Source organism: Polyodon spathula, chromosome 4 (genome assembly GCF_017654505.1).
Source record: "Polyodon spathula isolate WHYD16114869_AA chromosome 4, ASM1765450v1, whole genome shotgun sequence".
Taxonomy (NCBI): domain Eukaryota; kingdom Metazoa; phylum Chordata; class Actinopteri; order Acipenseriformes; family Polyodontidae; genus Polyodon; species Polyodon spathula.
This window is the reverse complement of record NC_054537.1, coordinates 56,488,553-56,513,745: the sequence shown is the minus strand read 5'-3', so window position 1 is coordinate 56,513,745 and position 25,193 is coordinate 56,488,553. Positions and strand designations below refer to the sequence as shown.

Below are 25,193 nucleotides of genomic sequence, written 5' to 3'. Positions count from 1 at the left end.
TGAGATTTACTATTTTCCTTCCCCTATTGTTCTTTCAGCAACCTTCCCATTTAAATGGCCACATCATTTATCTGTTTATTTTCAAGGTTTTCACAATTAAAGTCTCAGTGTGTGTTGTCTGAGAGCGTATTGGTGAAGCAAAAAAAGGTTTTTAATGGTATTATCCTATTTAGGGTGTTATTCTGAAGAAGTAACCCTCCTGTTAGGTTTCAAGTCTATTTGTCCAATTAGCTTAAATTTTTCTTTTCATTTTCTGTATAATATTTTATGACTTTTCCTAAGTTGGGGTCATGAACTTATACACAGAAAACAGAACCTTTGAGATGTTTATTTTTTTTAGAACAGGTCATGTATACAAATAAGTTGTTTCCTGTTGCATTTATCTTTGTAGATTTGTGTGCAGGAAAAAAAAAAAAAAAAAAAAAACCTTATTTAATTTGATATTTTATTATTATTATATTTGTATTATTATTTCTGAAAATGGCTGCACCTATCTGGAGATATTTATAAACAAAAAAAACAAACAACATATATCTACAAGGCAAAGCCTAATTTTCTCAGTCAGTATTGCAACAGGATTTCACTGGAAAGGACATTCCAAAATTAAGAGCTCTCAGGTTGGCAGTCAAAGAAGTTTTGTCACAGCTCCTGGACTAAAAGAGCAGAAAAGAGTAAAACATTTGCAAATAAAAACATTTAATCAATTTAAGGCTCTTTAAATTAGTTTGAAATTGCATTGGGTCAATATGACCCAAAACATAACAGAAGTACCTAAATTCTGAACATAATAGAAAGGTTAAACTACCTTTGTTTTCTTGCATTACTTATTTAAGCATCCCTGCCTGGTTAACTTATATATAAAAGCCACAGGTTGACCCTTCCAAGGACGCATGCTGTTTTAGTGGACCCATAAATGTGTTTTAGGGGAGAAAACTAGGACTGATTGTAAGACTAGTGCAAGATTTAATGTTTGGATCTTTTGGGTCATTTTGAGTCTGCGGCGGTGTGACGGTTGAGTCTGTGTAAATCTTTACAATGGGTCTGCCCCCACTCGATCCTCACTTTGATACAAGTACTGGCCAGCTGGTCTGACCCAGCTTAACTTCTGAGATAAGGTAATGCCCAAATACTGTAAAGTGTCAGATCACACTGCCTGTTTAATGCACAATCTTGTTTCATTTTGAAGGATGCTTATGGAAGCTCTGTGAGTTGGTTTGCCAAGGTTTTTTTCCTTCCGGCAGAAGCAATGTCCTATTTCTCAAATTCTCAGTTGTGACAGTCACTGCTGAGTCACAAATGCTCTCTCATAATTGGCTGCCCCAAAGCAATGTTCACATCACTTTGATTTTCCGAACCTGTGCACGTCAGTGTAGCTCTTACCCCAGTGGCTTTCAAGGGAGTTGGAACCAAACAAAAAAGACAGGTAACAGTAATCAAGCTAATAGCTTTTGACTTATCCTGCCCAAAAAATCTTACACTTTCTAGCAGACATTTTTCAGGCACTGTCTGCTGCCTTCAAGGGACAAGCCTTATTTATTTCAGCAGCCTAGTTAAGAAATTCACTGTCTAGTCCGTAACATTGGTTCTTGCTGTGATTTTTTTTTTTCTTTTTGGGATTAATAGTTATTCAAAGTCCAAGGATCCAGTACATGCATGATCATTAATGTGTTGTATGAATTAAACAATGATACTTTACATTAATTCAGTTTATTGGAATAACTGATCTAGGTCTGGCCTTCTATTGACCAGATTTGCCCTGGACTAAATACAAAAAAAAAAACAATTTTAAATTTTAAGGATTTTTAACAGCAGCTACAGTTATGACAAAATGTTTTGCATCACCCTATAGAATTAACAAATGTTGCTTCATAAAGTAGAATGAAACACTGCTGAATAGTGTTATGTTAACATATTGAATTATGTACTGCTTTGTAGTTTTCCATATACTTAATACAAAACTGACAAAAATTGACATTTTGAAATCTACCATAAAATACTATACTACTATTATGTATTCCAGTAGCCTTTTGTCGGTATCACTTTGTCTTTTCTTTGATTACATAATGTTAAACAAAAGATTTAAATTATATATATATATATATATATATATATATATATATATTTTTTTTTTTTTTTTTTTTTTTAAATATGCCTCATTTGTAGGTGATGAAAAACTTTTGGCCATAAGCTATAGTTTGTTTCTTGTTAGGTATATGTACGCATCATACATCAGGAAACTAATCAGATCACTTTCATGACAATAGAAGCCAACTATTTCCATAACAACCTTGGTTCAAACCTGCCATTTTCAGCTTTTTAAAAATTAAAATAAAACCCACTGTTTTGCATTGCACATCTGAGTCTTTTTTCCATTAGACTGAATACATTATACACAGCATCCTGTATCTCTACAGTCAGTAGCTCAGTAAATAAATACAAGTAAAAGTTGTTATCTTGGGATGCGAGATCGAGTTTTAAAGAAACTCTGACTGAAATGAAGGCTGGTTTGGGTAATATTGAGAGCACAGGGAATAATTTAGGACAGTTCTGATATCGCTGACGCATACCTTTCCTTGAATGTCACACAGCAGAGCCCAGATTGGTAGGGTTGCAGGTAATTGTTTCTTATATATGTAAATACAAGGAATATAGACGTTATTACATATCCAGTGCTTATTTATTGCAGACAAAGACTCCTTATTAAATAGAACATTTAATATATGTTATCTGAGAACCCTAGTAAAAGCAGAAGTACTTTATTGAGACAATATACGAAACTGATCAGGTGCCTGATCTGGAATAAGTTTTACCTGAAACTATAGGTCTTCAATTGATTACGTATTGCATGACAAAACACAGGCTTTATTACAAGACTGGTTGCTGGCACATAATTTTACTAACACTTTAACAAGGACAGGTCACATTTCCCCCTTACATTGGCAAGCATTTGTTACTGTTCTGATAAAATTATACAAGTTATAAAAAAATATTTTGAAATATCATCTACTGGTAGTACATGTTAACTCATACACCACTCCATACACACACACACACACACACACACACACACACACACACACATACACACACACACATTCCAAGACAGAGACCCCATATGCAGGCAACTGAACTTAATTACAAGTACATTATCTAAGTGTAGGAGACAGATAGAACTGGCAACCCCCTTGCTATTTATTGAATGTAGATGAGACTCAAAGAATAGAAGAGCAGAAAATGCAAAGATACTCAGGCTTTTTGCACAGTGGCTGTCATCAGGGCCAGCCTTACATCTTCAGCCATGGTATGAATAGCTAACTTGTTAAATTTGCAGACAACACGAAAATAGGAGGAGTGGCAAACACTGCTGCGGCAGCAAAGGTCATTCAAAATATTTAAAAAAACACATGGCAAATGACATTTAATAGTGAAAAGTGTAAGGTACTGCATGCAGGCAATAAAAATGTGCATTATAAATATCATATGGGAGATACTGAAATTGAAGAAAGAATCTATGAAAAAGACTGAGGAGTTTATGTTGACTCAGAAACGTCTTCATCTAGACATTGTGGGAAGCTATAAAAAAGGCCAACAAGATGCTCGGATATATAATGAAAAGTGTTGAATTTAAATCAAGGGAAGTAATGTTAAAATTTTACAGTGTATTAGTAAGACCTCATCTAGAATATTGTGTTCAGTTCACCTCGCTACAAAAAGAATATTGCTTAAAGAATTGAATCTATTCAGTCTTGAACAAAGAAGACTACATGGCGATCTGATTCAAGCATTTAAAATTCTAAAAGATTGTATTGACAATGTTGACTTGAAAAAAGAAATAAGGACCAGGGGTCACAAACGGAGATTAGATAAAAGGACACTCAGAACAGAAAATAGGAGGCACTTTTTTTACCAGAATTGTGAGGGTCTGGAACCAACTCCCCAGTAATATTGTTGAAGCTGACACCCTGGGTTCCTTCAAAAAGCTACTTGATGAGGTTCTGGGATCAATAAGCTACTAACAACCAAACGAGCAAGATGAGCCGACTGGCCTCCTCTTGTTTGTAAACTTTCTTATGTTCTTATGTTCTTAAACAATCTCTTAAGGAGTTGGTAGCCTGCACAGCTCTGTAGTGTTCATTACAGTCTGTTCTGGTTAGTAATAAGCAGCAAAGAAGTCTAAAAATCACACTGTCTAAACTATATTTTTCTAAAGTTTTTATCATTTCATTAACTTCTGCTCGCCTTTGTCTCTTTTGAGATCCACAGACCTATTTAAGCCCTTTGTCTTTGTCTCACTCTGTCACTGCCGAATTCGCATTTATTGTACACATTTTTTTGTGATCAAGATTATACACCTTTGCTGATACTTTGCAGTAATATCCTGTTAATTTCTGTGGTTTCTGTCATTGTCTCCTGTTTACTATTTATTTTTAATTATCTTTATTTGCTCTTGAAATTAGCGAGTTCTTCATATGTCTTGCTTACAGATTTATGTCCCTGTCTTCCTGATGTTTTGGAAGGTTCTGCACAAAAGTGCTTGGTTGATGTAGTCATGCTTGCTAACTAAAAAAGTAAATGGAGAAAAAAATCTTATTGAAACCAACCAGTACAAGCAAAAATTAAATAGTGCTGATCACAGTTGCTGTTAAGTTGCTGTTCAAAACTCCCCACATGGGCTCAAATAATCAAGAACAGCAAGACAAATAAACAGAATTATATGCTGCTTTCCTATTTGAAAATATAATACGCACAGAAGTATATTTAAGAAATACAATCAAAGGCCACAGGCATGCTGTCTCTTAAAATGTAAAGTATGGGTTGTTTATTAACAGCCTGTCGATATCAAATTACAGGTAGATTAAGTAGATCTGCTTCTGAATCATTCAAAATTTGAATACACAGCAATGAATATGCCCAGTAAGAAATATGTACTATACCCATGTTTGTGTGTGCCAGGGGATAATTCTTTAAAACGATAGTCGCCTAATGTATATATACAAAATTTTGACAGTGGTGTGGTGCAAGTGAGCATCCAGATTCAAGACCAAGGGAAGCAATATGAGGGACCCTTTGAGGCGTGGGGCCCTATGCAGTTGCATAGACCGTATAGGCCTAAGTCCAGCCTATGGCTGTCACAACATACTGTGCACCGTTGCTCTATTTTAATGCTATGCCATTATCATATGATCTTATTCTGCAAACTACAACCTGCATTTAAAAGAATATCATGAAAATAAATATTCATAAAACATAAATAGCCCAAAAATATTGGATTGTTTGTTTATTTAATTTTTTTATGCATCTGTATATTTTAGAGAATAAATGGAAATTCATGTACAGAAGTTCTCAACTTAGTGGGAGGCCAACAGCCTACTTTTCCTCTTGTGAAAAAAAGAAGCAGCCCATGGAATAAATATATATTCGGCTAAATTATTGAGTTCCAACTACAGAATTACAAAGAACGCTTTGCAAGCAAATATATGGCATAACAAGGTGCAATAACTGCAGTAGTCAAACACAAAACAACAGTTTAAAAAGCACAGCACGCCACACGCCACACACGCAACTATGTGGAATAGATTAGAAAGCCGAGGTAGCAGTGCACAGGACAATAGGACTGTCTCCACTATTTGCATGCACATGTGCTTTGACTTGTGTAACAGGAGAGTGCTTTAATCTTATTTATGCTTCAATGCTGAAAGAGATCTACATGCCCCCCCTTGAAAGGCGCAAATGCGTTGCTCTTATACAGTAGCTTGCGAAAGTATTGACCCCCCTTGGCATTTTTCCTATTTTGTTGCCTTACAACCTGGAATTAAAATGGATTTTTATTTGGATTTCATGTAATGGACATACACAAAATAGTCCAAATTGGTGAAGTGAAATGAAAAAAAGAACTTGTTTAAAAAAATTCTAAAAAATTAATAACGGAAAAGTGGTGCATGCATATGTATTCACCCCCTTTGCTATTAAGCCTCTAAATAAGATCTGGTGCAACCAATTACCTTCAGAAGTCATATAATTAGTTAAATAAAGTCCACCTGTGTGCAATCTAAGTGTCACATGATCTGTCACATGATCTCAGTATATATACACCTGTTCTGAAAGGCCCCAGAGTCTGCAACACCACTAAGCAAAGGGCACCACCAAGCAAGTGGCACCATGAAGACCAAGGAGCTCTCCAAACAGGTCAGGGACAAACTTGTGGAGAAGTACAGATCAGGGTTGGGTTATAAAAAAATATCCGAAACTTTGAACAACCCACGGAGCACCATTAAAGCCATTATTAAAAAATGGAAAGAATATGGCACCACAACAAACCTGGCAAGAGAGGACTGCCCACCAAAACTCACGGACCAGGCAAGGAGGGCATTAATCAGAGAGGCAACAAAGAGACCAAAGATAACCCCGAAGGAGCTGCAAAGCTCCACAGCGGAGATTGGAGTATCTGTCCATAGGACCACTTTAAGCCATACACTCCACAGAGCTGGGCTTTACGGAAGAGTGGCCAGAAAAAAGCTATTGCTTAAAGAAAAAATAAGAAAACACGTTTGGTGTTCGCCAAAAGGCATGTGGGAGACTCCCCAAACATATGGAAGAAGGTACTCTGGTCAGATGAGACTAAAATTGAGCTTTTTGGCCATCAAGGAAAATGCTATGTCTGGCGCAAACCCAACACCTCTCATCACCCTGAGAACACCATCCCCACACTGAAGCATGGTGGTGGCAGCATCATTCTGTGGGGATGTTTTTCATCGGCAGGGACTGGGAAACTGGTCAGAATTGAAGGAATGATGGATGGCGCTAAATACAGGGAAATTCTTGAGGGAAACCTGTTTCAGTCTTCCAGAGATTTGAGACGGGGATGGAGGTTCACCTTCCAGAAGGACAATGACCCTAAGCATACTGGTAAAATAACACTCGAGTGGTTTAAGGGCAAACATTTAAATGTCTTGGAATGGCCTAGTCAAAGCCCAGACCTCAATCCAATTGAGAATCTCTGGTATGACTTAAAGATTGCTGTACACCAGCGGAACCCAAGCAACTTGAAGGAGCTGGAGCAGTTTTGCCTTGAAGAATTGGCAAAAATCTTATAGATACATACCCCAAGAGACTTGCAGCTGTAATTGCTGCAAAAGGTGGCTCTACAAAGTATTGACTTTGGGGGGGGTGAATACTTATGCACGCTCAAGTTTTCTGTTTTTTTTTGTCTTATTTCTTGTTTGTTTCACAATAAAAAATATTTTGCATCTTCAAAGTGGTAGGCATGTTGTGTAAATCAAATGATACAAACCCCCCCAAAAATCAATTTTAATTCCAGGTTGTAAGGCAACAAAATAGGAAAAATCCCAAGGGGGGGTCAATACTTTCGCAAACCACTGTAAATCAGCAGTGTGCAAATAATTTGATCCTAAATTAAGCACCTAAAATAAGTACAGCAGGTAGGCAGAAGCTGGCATGTAAATACAAATATATATGTAAAACAAAACAGTCAAGGGGAAGGGAAAAGTAGAAAACCTTCAGCACTGCATTTGTACTTGTCATCCAGTGATATAAGTGATTCAACTACTTGTACAAGCAGACAGGTGATTGATAGAACTATAACACATCCAGGCTAATCAGTGAATAACTTAAAAGCACCTAACGACTCACTCCTTTGTAACCTCCATTGGTTACCTGCCTTCATATTACAGAATTAATTCTGCTTTGTTAATTACCCCGCTGCAGTTTGTAGCAACCCCACACATTAAAGCATGGGCTGGATCTTTGGGGGCTCAGTTTCAAATACATGAGAAATTCATGAAAATAATGTTGGAAATGTGGTGCTTGTTTTATCAGTCACATTTACAATCAAGGGTCCATTTATAAAACATTTCTAAATGTATTAGAATGATTTTAACATCATTTATAATGCATTTAAGGATGCATTGATAGCCATTTATAACAGATCCTTAAACAAAATCTGATGTGCTAATTATTATTATTATTATTTTTTTTTTAATTTAGAATAATTAATTCCTATATTTTATTTATTTTCTCCCAATTTGAAATGTCCAATTATGTTTTTTCTCCTCACCACAGTGAGTCCCCACACAGCACAAATGTTCTGAGGGCATGTGAGCATCCTTCGATCTCACAAGCCTAAAGCCAGAATCACTTTTATTCTGAGAAATCCAGAGCAGAAGCGGGTGGGCTCCCAATACCGGAGAATAGAGATCAGCTCTGCTTCTTATCCACGCTGAATATGCTCCGTGTCTGGCCAGTAGAGTTCGCGGTTGTGCGATAATGAGAATAAGTCCCTACCAGTCTCATTCCCCACCCCGGAGCGTCAGAGCCGATGTGCTAATTTAACAATAAAATAGCTCAGAATTTGCTCAGTCAGTTATGAATTAACATTAAATGGCTAATTGAATTGAGTCCAAGGACTGTTTCAGCCTGTAGATGAGAGCCTCTGTACTGGTGTAAGAGCCCCACATAAACATGCATTCTCTTTCAATTAAAAACACTTGGTCCACTATTTCTGAACAAACTAACATTAACTATTCATTTTTGCTAATTTTGTAATGCCAGCTGAACGGCTGCTAATTTAGTATGTGCTGGTTGTTTATAGTGCCCAAACTGATAGCCTAGAACATTAAATTTCTTGGAAATATGTGGATATAAAGGCATATGCAGTATTCTGTGCTGGTCCCTTTAATTCAACAGGCTTTTTTTCACAATATCAGGCAGTAAAGCTGTCTTTTAAAGAATATTTTGTGTACTTTTTACATTTTCTGTGCAGATTTTATTTTATTTTGTCAGCTACTTTGGGTCATTACTTGTGTGAGGGGTACTGCTCTTGAGTGGATCCGTTCATACCTGTCAGATCCCCATCAGTAAGTGTCCTATGCTGGTTTGAATTCTTCAAATTCTTCTGCCACTACCATATAGAATATGTTGCCGTTGGGAGATGTTATTTGACAGCGTGGGTTCAATTTTCACTCCTATGCAGATGACACTCACATTTATTTTAAAATTAATTCTACTACTGCAGCTGGTCTATCTGCATGTTTGGCTGATGTAGAAGCATGGATGTCAAGTGATTTCTTGAAATTAAATGCTAACAACACTGACTTGCTGGTGGTAGTGACTAAACCGCAGATTTACTGTCTCCCTGGGGTTACTTGTTCTTTTAGTCATTGTTCCCTTTCAAGATTCTTCTTCTGACATACAAGGCCCTACATGGTCAGGGTCCTTCTTACATCATGGACTTTCTAGGCCCATACATTCCTAAGAGAGCTTAGGTCTTCCAGTTCTGAACTTAAATGCATTTCACCTAAGTATATTACTTGTATTGGTATAGCATTAGTTGCATTGCCCCCTCCTTATGGATCTCTCTGCCCAGTTGCGTTCGAAGTTCTATTTCAGTTTTTCATTTTAAAACTTCTCTCAAAACATATTTCTTTTCGGCTATCTTCTCTTCTTAGGCTTCCTAGGTTTTGAAATATGAAGTCGGTTTGTTTATCTTGTTTTTATGCTTACACTGTTTATCAATGTATTTGCAAAAAAATTCTGCTTTTATCTGGTTTGTATTTAAGTTTACAATATTTATAAACAAATTCATATTTTGGACATTTTGATTGTGCAGTACCATGGGACACTTTGGTGTGAATGGCACTGTATTTAAAGACATTAAACCTTGGGGAAAATTACATATTAAATAAATACACAATATCCACAATACTTTCAGGACATTACATATAAATAAAAGGCAAATACAGAGTAGAAATGATACAGGGAATGGTTATTGGGTAGTGATGCTGTTGCAGTCCAGTTGATACATAGGTATTCCTATCGCTGATAGGAGGATTGTAATACACATTACTGCTGCCGGCATTGGTCTGGGGTTGCTAGTGCTAAGGAGCATTCACTTTTTCCTTCATTTATGGTAAACTATCTACCAACCCCACACTGGCTTACTCAAATACCATATTCTAGTTTCAACAGTGATAGGAGTAATGGGTCCTGTTTGCTCCTGATTCACTAGTGTTTTGGTAACACTTTTTCAAGTCTTTTCAATATATTTCATACTACGTCTACAATATCTTAAAAACCATAATAATAACGATGATAATAACAGGACAGTTTGCTATATACATTAGTTTCTAAAGCATTATAATAAACCTTATCATTACCTAATAATCTTTCATTCTTTCACTAGCACTGTGCAGTACCATTAGACTGCAGTGTAATATCATTTGCACAGTATCTGCAGTTTAACTGCATGCTAACAGTTACAACAGAACCGCTTCAGTAAGTGTCTTACTCACACATTGGATTTTAGGGTTCTGCAGTGGTGGGGTTATATATAAAAGGTGTCCCATAATTACTTCTAAGGCTAGCATTCATCCCATTAACAAGTATGCAATATCCTGCCATCTGCTAGAGTGAAGAAGCATGACCTGTGAAGCCATACTTTCCCTTCATAGCTGTTCCTTGCTTGGACTGCCCGTGGACAGCAGAGTGTCAAGGCTGTTCAATGTTATCTTAGGGCTGCAGATACCTTGGATTTCATGAACATGAAAGAATTGATATTATTTCTTAAACATTCAGAGAAAAGCAGATAATGCTTTCCTGTGCCAAGTGAATTATCTGGCTTCACATTATGTATTAATATATTTATTTATCCAGGAAGCCCTTTCAGTCCTGATTTTTTTTTTTTTTTTTTTTTTTTTTCCCAGTATGCAGTTAACATATGTGGCATGACCACATTGGTGAAAGAGACACATGGAACTCTGCATGGTAATGTTGCAGTTTTACCATGGTTTTACTATGTGTTTACCATAGTTTACATTGGTTTGCCATCATTTATTATTTGTTTTACCATACCTATCTGAGCTTTACAATGCTTATCTAGGCTTTTCCATGATTTTATTATACTTTATAATACTTTGCTATACCTTTACTATGGGAGACTTTTATAAGGCTTCAACTAGCCCAAGGTTGTAATAAATGGCGATTTTTTGATTGAAAATACAGCTTTCTTGAGCCTCATATTAAATTAGCTTTGTTTGATGAGTCAGTGCAGAGGATTCATTACTGACATTTTGATACCAAGAAATATATCAGGGAGGTAAATATCATGAAATGACTAGAGGATTAAAATGCCACACTTAATTAATACTTAGTTTAATTTCCAGTTTCAAATGTTCAGATGCAGTGTGTAACTATTTGAAATTAATAATAAAAAAAAACAGATATAAACTCCAGGTTTATCCATCATCTAAATAATCCAATTGCATCCAAATGTAGAGATTTCATCCTATAGAAATATTAACACTTCCCTTGCATTTCTATAAAATGTGCTCAAAACACTAAACTGTATAAACTGATTCAGCTTCCTAGCCACAGTATGACAGTTCCATATTATTTGATTAAATACAGACATAAATAAAAAAGACACATACAGTTGTGTGAAACAATAAAACCAGTACTATTGCCAGATAACAAGTACGTTATTTAAACAGTTGTAACAAGACCTGAGGACGTGTAAGGCTATGTTTTTCAGAACCCTGCTACTTACAATTTTTTTTTTAAGTTGCTATCTTAAGAAAAATGCACCTTCAGCACCATGGACTACATTCTCTTTTCTGTTCATCCAATAAAAGGATCAGAGATCAACACCACGGTATGCAACACATCCCTGCTCCAGGCAGCATCAACTCTTCAACCTGACTAACTGGAGTTCAAAGAAGTGTAGATTATATAGCCGGAACACCAATGAAAAAAAGGCTGACTAAACGTTACACACTGCCAATGTGTGTTTCAAATGCACTGTATACAACATGCATTTAGATTTCAAGACCACGTCACTAACATACTCTGTATACAATATTTTCTAAACAAAGTTGTTAAGGCAGGAGAAAGGCAGACAAAAACCAAGCACATCATATATAGACGTAATGTGCTGAACTTATACATGACCAACAAAATAATGAATGAGTTTGCCTGTGCTGGGGAAAAGTGACTGTGACCGAAGGATATGCACTTAATCACCTAATCAGTGAGACAGTTGATTGGACACAATTGAATAAAAGCAATAAAAAAATCACAGAAAAAAAAACAACAGTATGCCACGTCTCATTTGAGGCTGAACTAGGGCAGCGTACCGTGGCTCGCCATCTTGGGTGCTCACAGCTAGCAATTTCAAACCTCGTGAGACAGAATAACCAGACACACTCTGTCAGTGACAGACCACGAACTGGAAGACCCAAGATCGACAGATTATTTTGCCTCATCTCCGTGATGTCAATTGTTAATCAGCACAATAAAATGTCACTAAACCTGCTCTAAAACAGAGTTTGTCATTTTCTGATCACATCTAGTGAATTTTAATCAAATATAAGCTATAAGTCTCTTTTGATGCTCAAATATAAGTGATAAGTTTCTTTTGTTGTTCGGTATAGTTTAGTCGTTTTACAAACTAGTTTATAAGACAGAAAGCAGATCCAGTTGACTATATATTCCATAAAGGAAGCATTATCTACAGTGGCACAGGCTTACTCCCTCTCTTTCAAACAGCCTTGTATCCTTGCACTGTTCAGGGGATCCCTGCACTTCTAGAAACTAGATTTGAATCCCTGTACTAGTGAAATCTTAATAACAATAACATGTGAGTGAGAATTTTCAGTATTAACCAACCCATTCCATACACACACCATAAAAAAGAACCTTCTACCCTCTCTTCTAAATCTAAGCCGTGGTCTTTGCAGACTACAGGTACTGAATAATGGAAGTTGAAGCACTGCTTGCTAGCATTTCAATATCTGGGCTCTCATACTATCATAGAGCTTGCATATAAATGCTTCCATAAGGTCCACCTTTGTCCATCTGATTAAGTAGTTGAGAGGCATGAGGTCTATCTAGTTCTTTGCAGACTACAGGTACTGAATACTGGAAAGATAGTCAAAGCACTGCTTGCTAGCATTTCAATATATAGGCACAAAACTGTATGGTCATTTCTTTTTGGATGTGGGTTGCATGAGTTGAGGAGTGCTGTTCTATGGTATGATAATGAGGTGAACCCTGAGCTACAGCAGCACTAGAAATCCAGCTTTGCTTGGGAAGCGGTGCTAAGCCAGGTGTGCAGTGTGATCTTTTACCTGATTAGTGGTTTGGCACTGGAGTGGTGGCAACCTGTTTGGCACAGTGCTGCTCCTCAGCACAGTGAGGCGGGGTAGACAGCTGCTCCAGCAATGTGCTCAGCTCTGTTCCTGTTCAGTAATCAGTAATGACAACACCAAGCTGCTTGACTACAAGAAAAAGCTCTGTTGTCTTTTCATCAACACAGTTGAGACTGCTGAACTGGAGTCTACCCAAGTTCATGTGTGTTCTCATGCACAACATTCATAACATTCATTTTTAATAGTGTGCATCAAATGGATATGTATTTCCCCTTCCTGTTTTAATTATTTACCCCCACTGAGAGTATATTAAAGAGAGGAGGCCATATTTACAGAAATGTAATTGTTACTTGGCATGAGAACCTAAAGGACGAACTGAAGGAGATTGTTAGCCTTTGAATGGCTTTGTGTTTGCATTCATTTCCACTCCAAATCATGAAAAATGCATGGGCATCTGGAGGTTTGAAGCCATGCAAGATCTTTTCAAATCTTCTGAAAACACCACTGTGATAGGTGCACAGGTCACTTATAATGGCAAATAAGAACACAGGATGAAATGTTTCATACCAATAAAAATCTACCGACTAAATGTCCACCTGGAGAGGTTAGAGATGAGAGAGCAGAAAGGTTGCCCCAATACTGCTTGCACTTTAACACCCTTCACAAATGAACTGCTACTATATATTACATAGACGGTGTAGTTATGTTTTTTTGTTTCTTTGTCTGATTTTTTAGTCATTATAAGTACCATTCTAGTAGTCTGGGTTCAAAAACAGTTTCTGAGATTATTATCCATTGTGTAGAATATTTTAGCATTGTACAGTAGAAGTGTAGTAGCAGTAGCTAATGTATTTTATAATTATTTTGTATCTTGTTTATTTATTTGTTTAATCATTATTACACATTATTATTTCATGACTATAAACTAGTCCTAAGGAGGTAACAGTGACCCCTCACAACAATAAACATCAAATAGAAACATTAATTTACTACTATTTTACAATACTAAAATATTCTGTATAATGATTAATACTCTCAGAAACAGTTTTTGAACCCAAATTAATAGAATGAAGTACCACAAAAAAAAAATCATACAAAGAAACAAAAAACATAACCACGCTGTCTATGTAATATAGCAGTTCATTTGTGAAGGGTTTTAAAGTGCAAGCAATATTGGGGCAACCTTTCTACTGTCTCATCTCTGACCTCTCCAGGTGGACGTCTAGATTTTTATTGGTATAAAACATTTCATCCTGTGCTCTTATTTGCCATTATAAGTGACCTGTGCACCTATCACAGTGGTGTTTTCAGAAGATTTGAAAAGATCTTGCATGGCTTCAAACCTCCAGATGCCCATGCATTTTTCATGATTTGGAGTGGAAATGAATGCAAACACAAAGCCATTCAAAGGCTAACAATCTCCTTCAGTTCGTCCTTCAGGTTCTCATGCCAAAGTAACAATTACATTTCTGTAAATATGGCCTCCTCTCTTTAATATACTCTCAAATTAAAACAGGAAGGGGAAATACATATCCATTTGATGCACAATATTAAAAATGAATGTTATGAATGTTGTGCATGAGAACACATATGAACTTGGGTAGACTCCAGTTCAGCAGTCTCAACTGTGTTGATGAAAAGACAACAGAGCCTTTTCTTGTAGTCAAGCAGCTTGATGTTGTCATTATTGATTACTGAACAGGAACACAGCTGAGCACATTGCTGGAGCAACTGTCTACCCCGCCTCACTGTGCTGAGGAGCAGGACTATGCCAAACAGGTTGCCACCACTCCAGTGCCAAACCACTAATCAGGTAAAAGATCACACTGCACACCTGGCTTAGCACCACTTCCCAAGCAAAGCTGGATTTCTAGTGCCGCTGTAGCTTAGGGCTCACCTCCCTGCCGTACCATAGAACAGCACTCCTCAACTCATGCGACCCACATCCAAAAAGAAATGACCATACAGTTTTGTGCCTATATATTGAAATGCTAGCAAGCAGTGCTTTGACTGTCTTTCCAGTATTCAGTACCTGTAGTCTGCAAAGAACTAAGTAGACCTCACGCCTCTCAACTACTTAATCGGATGGACAAAGGTGGACCTTATGGAAGCATTTATATGCAGACTCTATGATAGTATGAGAGCCCAGATCCCCAGAACGCCACTGAAACCAAGACCATGGGACAAATCTGGAAATTAAGTTGAGACTTAGATTTAGAAGAGAGGGTAGAAGGTTCTTTTTTATGGTGTGTGTATGGAATGGGTTGGTGAATACTGAAAATTCTCCCTCACACCTTATTGTTATTATGATTTCACTAGTACAGGGAATCAAATCTAGTTTATAGAAATGCCGGCATCTCCTGGATATTTTCACTGTTACTATAGTATTTATTAACAGACTACAAGGCTGTTTGAAAAAGAGGGAGTAAGCTTATGCCACTGTAGATAACTCTTCCTTTATGGAATGTACAGTCAACTGGGTCTGCTTTCTGTCTTATGAACTAGTTTGCTAAAATGACTAAACTATATAATAACGCTATGAACTAACATCAAGGAGCCATCTTTTACTATTCAACTGATACAAAAAAAATATGTTTTATATAATTTACAGTACTGTGGTGCTTTATTCATTATACAGTAGTTGACCTCTGTGTTGCAGTCTCTACGGTAGGCTTCATTTTTTTATTGCTATATACGCTTAACGCCTACCTCTCCTCTTTTTGAGTGGTGTCACACATGGAATATAAATAATGAAACCAAGTCCCAATTCTGCCTGTGGCATAAATATGTGTGTGGGATTATTCTCTTTTACACAGGGAATAAAAATATATAGTTCAGTTCGTATTGTTTGAAATTCAATGAGGAAGAGGGTGCGGATTGCAAGGAGCTGTCTAGTCAGGAGATCCTCGGGAGCTGCAGGCTCTAGCTCGCCCTTCGGTGTCACTACACACTCCACATCAGACTGCAGGGGACAGGCTTCCAGCTTAGACAAACACACAGGACTAGTGTATTCAGAAGGGACCACTAATAACTATGCTTCTACCATGAGTTCAACACCATTACCATGGTTAACCTTTTTTTGTTTGTTTTACCATATTTCTCCATGGATTGGTATGTTTACCTGTGCTTAACATGATTTCCCTATTTGTTTTATTAAATGTTTCTATGTTTTTATCATGGTGCACCACAATAAACTTTTATAAGGGATTATTTGGTTCAGTTGCAAGTTTATAAACATACCAGAAGAGTATAACAGTAGAAAAGATACTGTCAGTTTTATTAAACAAAAAAGGTTTGAAAGTACATTTGTTGTTACATTATATTAACTCTTGACTTTAGTTCCCTCAGGAGGGTATATATTATTACTGGTTATGTCAGCTATATATTATTACTGGTTATGTCAGCTATATATTATTACTGGTTATGTCAGGTAGTTATGTTGTTTGGTTTAAATTGAGAGCTCTTTTATGCTCCTCAGTAATTGGCAACCAATGCATAATGACTTCAGTTGACATATTTAATTTTAATGAAACTAGTGCTGCATGATACCAGATTTATTGTTTTTGGAGACAAGCAAAATAATGTTATAGTATATGATAGGTCAATAGACAAAAATAATTTGCAATTCAATATTCTGTACTATATTGTTGTTTTATTGAACATTATTATAATGCTACACAGCTATATATAAAAATGAAACAAATAAAAAATTAAAATAAAAACAAAATGATATTCTTGCAATTATTTTTGTAACAGTATTATATATTATCTCTAAACCACTGTGCGTACACACGCAACACACACCCACACACCCACACACACACCACACTATATATATATATATATATATATATATATATATATATATATATATATATATATATATATATATATAATAAAAGGTGTGGGATATACCGCTTTGACCAGCTGGGGCATGTGGATATTATTGTGTGCTTTATTATGCTTAATATAATAATTAATTAATTTAAATTTTTAAAATTTTATAAATACTTAAAAACATGTGTTAATTAACACAAAAGTATTTTTTATTAAATATCCTTCTGCTCTGACCTGACCGAAAAACTTAAAATAAAAAATTTTATTATTTATATTATAATTAATAATTATATTATTAATAATTATTTTCTAATAATAATAATAATGAATTGTTTCATGCATTGTTGTCATTTTCTGAAAAATTGCAGCGGGCTATCATGCAGAACTTCTTTGCCATGTCTGGCCATGTTTAGTTGAACATCAAAACAAACCTTTCTCACAAGGCCTGAGGCAGTGTCAGGTGACAGTCATGGGGTTTCCATGCGGGACAATTTACAAGTGAAATGACAATGCCCGTGCACGTTTGACAGAAGAGAGGGATAGAGTAAATATCATTTACTCGTGGAAATGACAAAACACACAGGAAAATCCACACCCAGTTTCGCATGGAAACACGCATTTCACATGTAAATGTTAATGAGCGTGTTTATTCTTAAGTGGATTCCAATGTTGATTCCAATGGCAGAAAGTAGTGGCTGATTGGTGATTTCATGATTAGCAGTGGTGTAGTTCAGCTTAATGATAATGTAGCCGGCTTTTTTTATTGTTGTTTTTTGCTGTGTCTGGTCTGTCATGTTGCATATATCTTGTGGGTTTACAGTCCTGTATAAAACCACTTACCATGAACTGCATTATGCCCTTGTTATAGTATTAATGCAGCTGTTTGAGAATACCCTTGCTGCTTAAATGTCTAACTGAATTAATTCATGTTCTTTGTTTAATCCCAAAGACAACGCTTGTCTGGCCTCCACGTTAATAAATATAGTTGGTGAACTGGATGCCATGAGCCAGCTCGAGCACACAAAACAGCACAAAAAATATCCAACAAGTTGCTGATGCCCTCTCAGAACTGACCAAATAAAATTGCAAATGAACATATTGACTGTGTTTTATTTTTTTTTTGCATCATTAATATTTAATACAACAGTAAATCCAACACAACTTAAAAGAGAGGAGAGAATCTCTGACAGCACGAGCCTCCTCAGATCGCTGCTGTCCAATTGAAACTGGAGGCTGTGGTAACCTTATCAGTTTCCAAATCCGCTTATAATAATAATCTCTGCGTGTGGAAACCACATTTTCACAAAGTTTCACTAGTAATCTTCAAAAACAGCATGAGTACTTTACACATAGCTAATTTATATATAAACCACCCACCTTTCCCATTAATTTGCATAACATCAGGTGAAAAGCCTGGTTTACTCGAGTGAAATAAATTGTGTGAACTGAAACCTTAAAAAGCATTTTACACAAGACATTTTTTTCTATGGAATCCATTTTAGGATGTACTGCAACTAAATCTCCCGTGCCATTAGAGGACAACTGCCCAATAGAAGGATATTACCATGTTCATGCTTGATAGTGGGTATGGTGTTCTTTTCTTTGTATGCCTCACCAGACTTTCTCCAAACATAAAGCTAATCAGCATGACCAAATAGCTCAATTTTGTCTCATCACTCCACAAAACCTTTGACCAGAACTCATATGCATCATTCAAATGCTGTTTTATAAACTTTAAGCGATTGTCCTTGTTACATTTTTAAAGACTGGCTTTTTCCTTGGCCTGCAGCCATTGAGACCTTCACCATTCAATACTCAACCTGTGGTTGAAATGAAAACCCCAGTCCCATTTGCAGCCAATTCAATTTGAATAACTTTGGCAGTAAATCTCGAATTGTTATTAACCTTCCTCACAATTCCCCTACTTGTTCTTGGTCAAAGAACCTTCTTTCTTCCAGACCGAGGGAGTGTTGTGACAGTACCATGAGTCTTGTAATTCTTGATAATAGAAACAATAATTGAAATTGGAATGCTCAATGCTTGGAAATCTTGCATTCTTCTCCAGCTTTATGACAATAAATTATTTTCTGCCTAAGGTCTTCAGATAGCTCTTTACTTTTTCCCATATTGACTTATTGATAATGACAGTAATCATTTTATGCCTAACCCTTTTATACTCTCTAAGAATGTTCACCTACAATCCAACATTTTCTAGAATTTTCTATAATTAGGTTCTGCATTATCATATTAAACTTTCTAGCACCTTGTAGACAATACTATCATAGCATCAATGGGTATGAATACTTCTGAATTAGGATTTTTTTGAGTTTTGCAAAATAATTGTAGACATCTATTTCTTGTAACTGTCTTTCCTCATCCACAAAAGCAAAACTTTTGCTACAAAAGATTTTTCCTAAAATGATTTGTTTTCGTGAAATTTCTCGAAATTATACATTTCCATTAGGGTATGTAAACTTTTGACTACAATTGTACACAAACAGGAGTATAAACAACATACAGGGAAATGGCAACAAAACAGTGCAAAAATAAAACAAAGTGAAACCAGCTAGAAAAATAAAGTTTGCCTACAGGCATAGGAGCACTACCTCCACTAACAGGAGGGTCCCGCTATCACAGTATGTTGTGCTACACACCCTTGCTATACTGGTTGGGGATCGTTCCCTGATCCTGTAAGCTAACCCTAATCCACCAGCAATAACAAGTCCTGGTTACACACACAATGACTCTGTAAGAAAAACTTGCTGGTTTGTTGTTTCACTTTCCTGAGGTTAAAGTTTTTATGGTTGCTTTTAGATGGTTCCTGCTTTCTCTCTCTCAAGCAGACGTTCTTCTTTCAGCTGAACACGGCAGAGCCAGGATGTGTAGCGTAGCCTCTTTCTAAATGGTCAGGCTCCCTGTTCCACCCCAGAACTACAGGATACAACAAACAAGGGCACAATCCTACTCAGACCTTGTCCATATGGTCTCCAATGTCAGTACTTACCCGGGCCATAGAATAAGTATGGACGTTCCCATATATGCAGGATACAGCTATCCTTTCAATGCCTGTGCCCTGGTGAGATCAGCCCTTCCTGAATCAGCAACTGACTATACTCTGAGTCAAAGAGAAGTTGAGAAGCCAGTGACAGGCCTGTCCCTATCACACCCCTAAAAAGCAGCTATTTCTATTAACATATACCTTACTTATTACTTAATAAAAATGTAGCGTGCTATATTACTCATTATATTCCTTTCTCTTGTTTTGTCCGGTGAAACAGTTGTTGTTACTATTGTTTACTATTTAACTATATGTCTGATAATTTATTTATCAATGTGTCAAACAGGCTTTTGAAATGTTTGTAGTGTAACAAATTAACAACTCTTAATAATGTACTGGAAATAGCAAATAGTAAATTATAATCATTACAATACATGCGACTTTGCAGAAGTCATAAGGAGTGAAAAAAAAGGCAACTGAAAGCTTTTTATAAAAGAATAGCGAGAGTTAGTTGGAAAAAAAATGACAATGTATATAAAACATTGTGTTGCATAAATGACTTAACATCATGTGATAGATACACACATATATTTGTAATATATATATATATATATATATATATATATATATATATATATATATATATATATATATATATCATTAAACTGTAGTATTTTTCATATGCATGCAACTTGAGTTCATCAAAGCGTACATTCAGTCAAAATATTTTAAAAATGCTTTTGTATTTGTCAAGTCAAAAGTAGGTTACTGAAGAAAAAGCTGCTTATGTACCTGTCAGAATCTCTGTTATGACTTTAATAAGCTCTATACTCAAGCCAGTTAATCCTGATTGTGCACATGCATACAATGTGTTATTATTTAGATTTCCAGAAATCTTTTGACAAAGTCCCACATAAAAGATTAATTCTCAAACTGAACACAGTAGGGATTCAAGGAAATGCTTATACTTGGATTAGGGAGTTAACATATAGTAAACAGAAAGTACTGATTAGAGGTGAAACCTCAAAATGGAGCGAGGAAACCAGTGGTGTACCACAGGGATCAGTATTAGGTTCTCTGCTATTCCTAATCTACATTAATGACTTAGATTCTTGTTTAGTAAGTAAACTTGTTAAATTTGCAGATGACACACAAATAGGAGGAGTGGCAAACACTGCTGCAGCAGCACAGGTCGTTCAAAATGATCTACACAAGATTCAGAACTGGGCAGACACGTGACAAATGACATTTAATAGAGAAAAGTGTAAGGTACTGCATGCAGGAAATAACATTGTGCATTATAAATATCATATGGGTGATACCGAAATTGAAGAAGGAATCTATGAAAAAGGCCTAGGAGTTTGTGTTGACTCAGAAATGTCTTCATCTAGACAATGCGGGGAAGCTATAAAAAGGTCAACAATATGCTCGGATATATAGTGAAAAGTGTTGAATTTAAAACAAGAGAAGTAATGTTAAAACTTTACAATGCATTAGTAAGACCTCATCTAGAATATTGTGTTCAGTTCTAGTCACCTAGCTACAAAAAGGATATTGCTTAAAGAATTGAATCTATTCAGTCTTGAACAAAGAAAACTACATGGCGATCTGATTCAAGCATTTAAAATTCTAAAAGTTATTGACAATGTCGACCTAAGGGACTTTTTCGAAGAAACAAGGACCAGGGGTCACAAATGGAGATTAGATAAAAGGACATTCAGAACAGAAAATAGGAGAGACTTTTTTACACAAAGAATTGTGAAGGTCTGGAACCAACTCTCCAGTAATGTTGTTGAAGCTGACACCCTGGGTTCCTTCAAAAAGCTACTTGATGAGGTTCTGGGATCAATAAGCTACTAACAACTAAACGAGCAAGACAGGCCGACTGGCCTCCTTTCATGTGTCTTATGTTCTTATGTTCTAATGAAAGCTGTTATGATCAGGATTTCTATGTGTCCACTGAAAACAGCAGTTTTGTTTTTAAGGACTGCTGTATGCTGACTGAAAATTCAATAAAGAGCAGTTCACGTTTACAGTTACAACTGAATTGAAATATACTTTGGCTTAAAAAAAAAATACCACCAATTTAGATACACAACAGATAAAAGGTAACGAGACAAGCTTGTTTATTTTTTGCGAAAAGTAACTGTAATATTATTACCCCCATCAAAAATTGAATGTGTTATATATTACTTCGTTATTGACAAAACTTATATTATTACAGTAACGCATTACTTAAGTAACAAGTTACCCTAACTCTGGTTATTATTTGTGTTTCTTTTTTATAGTAATACAACGTATTGTTATTAATTTTATAACCTTACCATTTTTATGATGCTTGCAATCACTCTGATTGTTAATCATTTTGTTTTGATTTGTTCAAATTGTACCTCTAATGTAATGCCTGTTTGTCTGCAGCCTAGTAATTTTGCTCTGAGTAATTTGGAGCAGCTTTGTTATGAATGATTAGTTTTCAGTTTGCTGATAATTTAGAATGATGAGGAAACATTTTCCCCTAGTCTAAAAAGGACCAGCATACTACATGTCACTATTTACAATCTCCTTAATCCCAGTTAATATGCCAGTTCTCTGTTTGTTTCTTCTGGGGATTTCTAATTATTTCCCATCTTTTAATCCACAGATTTCTTTGACCAGCCAGGGGAGCTGGTACGCAGATATGGAAAGTCAAATTCTTGTTCAATAAAAGAAAGGAATATATATATTATCTTATTTTTTTTTTATGCAACAAAACAAAAGAGGAGGTTTGTGCACGCAGATAGAAACATAAAGAACATTCTGGAAGGTGCTGCTTGTCCCTCTCTCTATTTCTGGCTGCTCCGTTATGTTATACATTCTCTACATTTCACCTGAAAAAGGGTCTAGGATGGGAAGAGTTGCTTTCGCTCACTTGTGGCTGGCAGTCTCCTGGCCAACACTGCTACTGGCATTGACCTCTGCCGCGTCCTCCTCCCCGTCTGGCCCTGCCTCTGACAAATGCACCACCCTGGTCCAGGGGAAATTCTTTGGATACTTCTCTTCATCTTCTGTCTTCCCTTACAACAATGGTGGAGCGTCGGCCTCCCCTTGCTCCTGGATCATTCAGAACCCAGACCCACGGCGCTACACCCTCTACATGAAGGTGTCCAAGCCCACCTCCTGCTGCAACCCACGCATAGTCAGGACATTTCAGTATGATTCTTTCCTGGAGACGACTCGCACCTACCTGGGCATGGAGAGCTTTGATGAGGTCCTCAAGCTCTGTGACACCTCTACCCGGCATGCCTTTCTACAGTCTGGCAAGCAGTTCCTGCAGATGAAGAAGCTAGTGTCCAGGGATGAACCCTCATCAGCCTTGGCTGGGAATGGGGAGTTCATGGCAGAGTATCTGGTTGTGGGTAACAGGAACCCTAGTGTGCCTGCCTGCCAAGTGCTCTGTAAGTGGTTGGAGAACTGCCTGGTCTCCAGTACAGCGGCTCGCCCCTGCGGCATCATGCAGACCTCCTGCCAGTGCTGGGATGTGCCACCCAGGAAACAAGACAGCTGTTACCGTGGAGGGATATATCTGGAGAACTGCATCCCTAGCATGAAGGAGAGCAACAGGGATGCTGAGATAGTGGGTGAGTGAGGCTAGAAATATTGTCTGATATCTTGTACTCTTGTGTTCCTCCTGTGCTCATGGTTTAGATTTTCTGCAATTAGACAGAGTGATAGTGCCTTTCTACAATACACCTTTGGAATACCTTAGGGGTGGGAGCAGCAGTCCAGATAAGCTGCGTACCTGCCATTTTTACACATGCAAAATACGAAATACACACAAAACTTAAATTTAATGCGTAAAAATACGCATAGCAATTTTGCTGCTCAGCTTGTCTGCCTTCCCTCCCACCTTCCCTAAAATTTCCACTTACAGCTACATTTCCCAGAAAACTATTGCCGCAAAGCACTTCAAAAACACATAGAACAGTAAAGCAAGGCAGAGAATAAAAGGAACATATAAAAGTGTCTTTAATCTTGTTTTAAAAGCAGTGACACTTGGTGCTTCCCTTACAGGGCTAAGCAGATCATTCCAGAGTTTTGGGACCCTATAACTGAATGCTCTGCCACCTGTTTTTTTTTTTGTTGTTTTTTTTTTTTTTTTTTTGTGGTTCAGGTTCTAACATCCACAGATTTCTCTAACTCTAGACTTAAAAGAATTACATCCAACTCCCATCACGTTCAGAAAAGCTATGAACAATATGAAAGCAAATTCAGATGTGGAATGGTTTGATTAATAGCACTAGCATAGTGTTCAGGGAGATAGCATTTAGGTTGTATTTCGGGGAAGTCTAAAAACATTGCAGTGCGTATGTGATATAGGGTCCTATTTGTAGTGCTGAAATGTGGTGTGACATTGCAGAGGACCTGCACACTGGGGAATGAGTTTAATTGTTTAACTGGTAATTGTTTCACTCATTTAATAAGGTATACCTGCCTGGAATTAGTAAACCGGTGTACATAAAGCAGGTCAACATGTTGTCAATTTTTGCATGTGTTAAGGCTAAGGCCTGGGGAAGAGACCTGTGTGCAGACTTTATGAAAAGGTATGGTCGTACTTGGAAAAGGTGTTGGTTTTGGTTACTGGTAGATGGCTTAGCCATCCAATAGCTAATCACTCCGTGGAGGAGTTAGGCTTTTCTTTTGTTTGATTTATTTTGGTGCAATACACAGGCACCTTTCTGTTTAATTTTACTTAATTTACACAAGACAGTGTTAAAGGTCCTGAACATGGCAAAGAAATCCCCACTTTGCCACAGTGACAAGTTTGTGGGACTGGATAAGACAAGGGAGAGAGAGAAAACTGGGCACTGAAATGGTTTTAAAACATTTTAAAATCAATCTGGAAATTACAAGCAGCATATTAACCGGTATTGTTTATAATCTATACATCTAGACATGACACTGTTATATAACCTACCCATGTGTTTACCAACTAGTTAACTGTAACAAGCCATTTGAAGAGAAAAATGTCATAGCCATTTTGTGTGTAGTGTATTAATTGTCTGCCTCTGATAGGTATAATGTTGATCTCAAATGTGGGCACCATAGTTTACCGGTGCCAGTGGCTGAATGACCATTGCAGAGATTTTGCAATACATGTTTAATTCTCCCATTGTAAAAACAAGTTAGCTGAGGTCCACCTCCTTCTAATCTCTACTGCA

General features: G+C 36.8%; 1 protein-coding gene across 12 annotated transcripts in view; it reads left to right on the top strand.

Annotated features, from left to right (window-relative positions):
- The window catches only part of LOC121314654 (adhesion G protein-coupled receptor B1-like), a 111,042-nt gene that overhangs the window by 8,849 nt on the left and 77,000 nt on the right, over positions 1–25,193 (top strand). For all 12 annotated transcript variants that reach the window (XM_041248123.1, XM_041248125.1, XM_041248122.1 and 9 more), the window contains exon 2: positions 22,637–23,612. In XM_041248123.1, coding sequence (XP_041104057.1) covers positions 22,838–23,612 — 775 coding nt within the window. In that variant the 5' untranslated portion in view covers positions 22,637–22,837. The remainder of the gene's footprint in view (positions 1–22,636; positions 23,613–25,193) is intronic.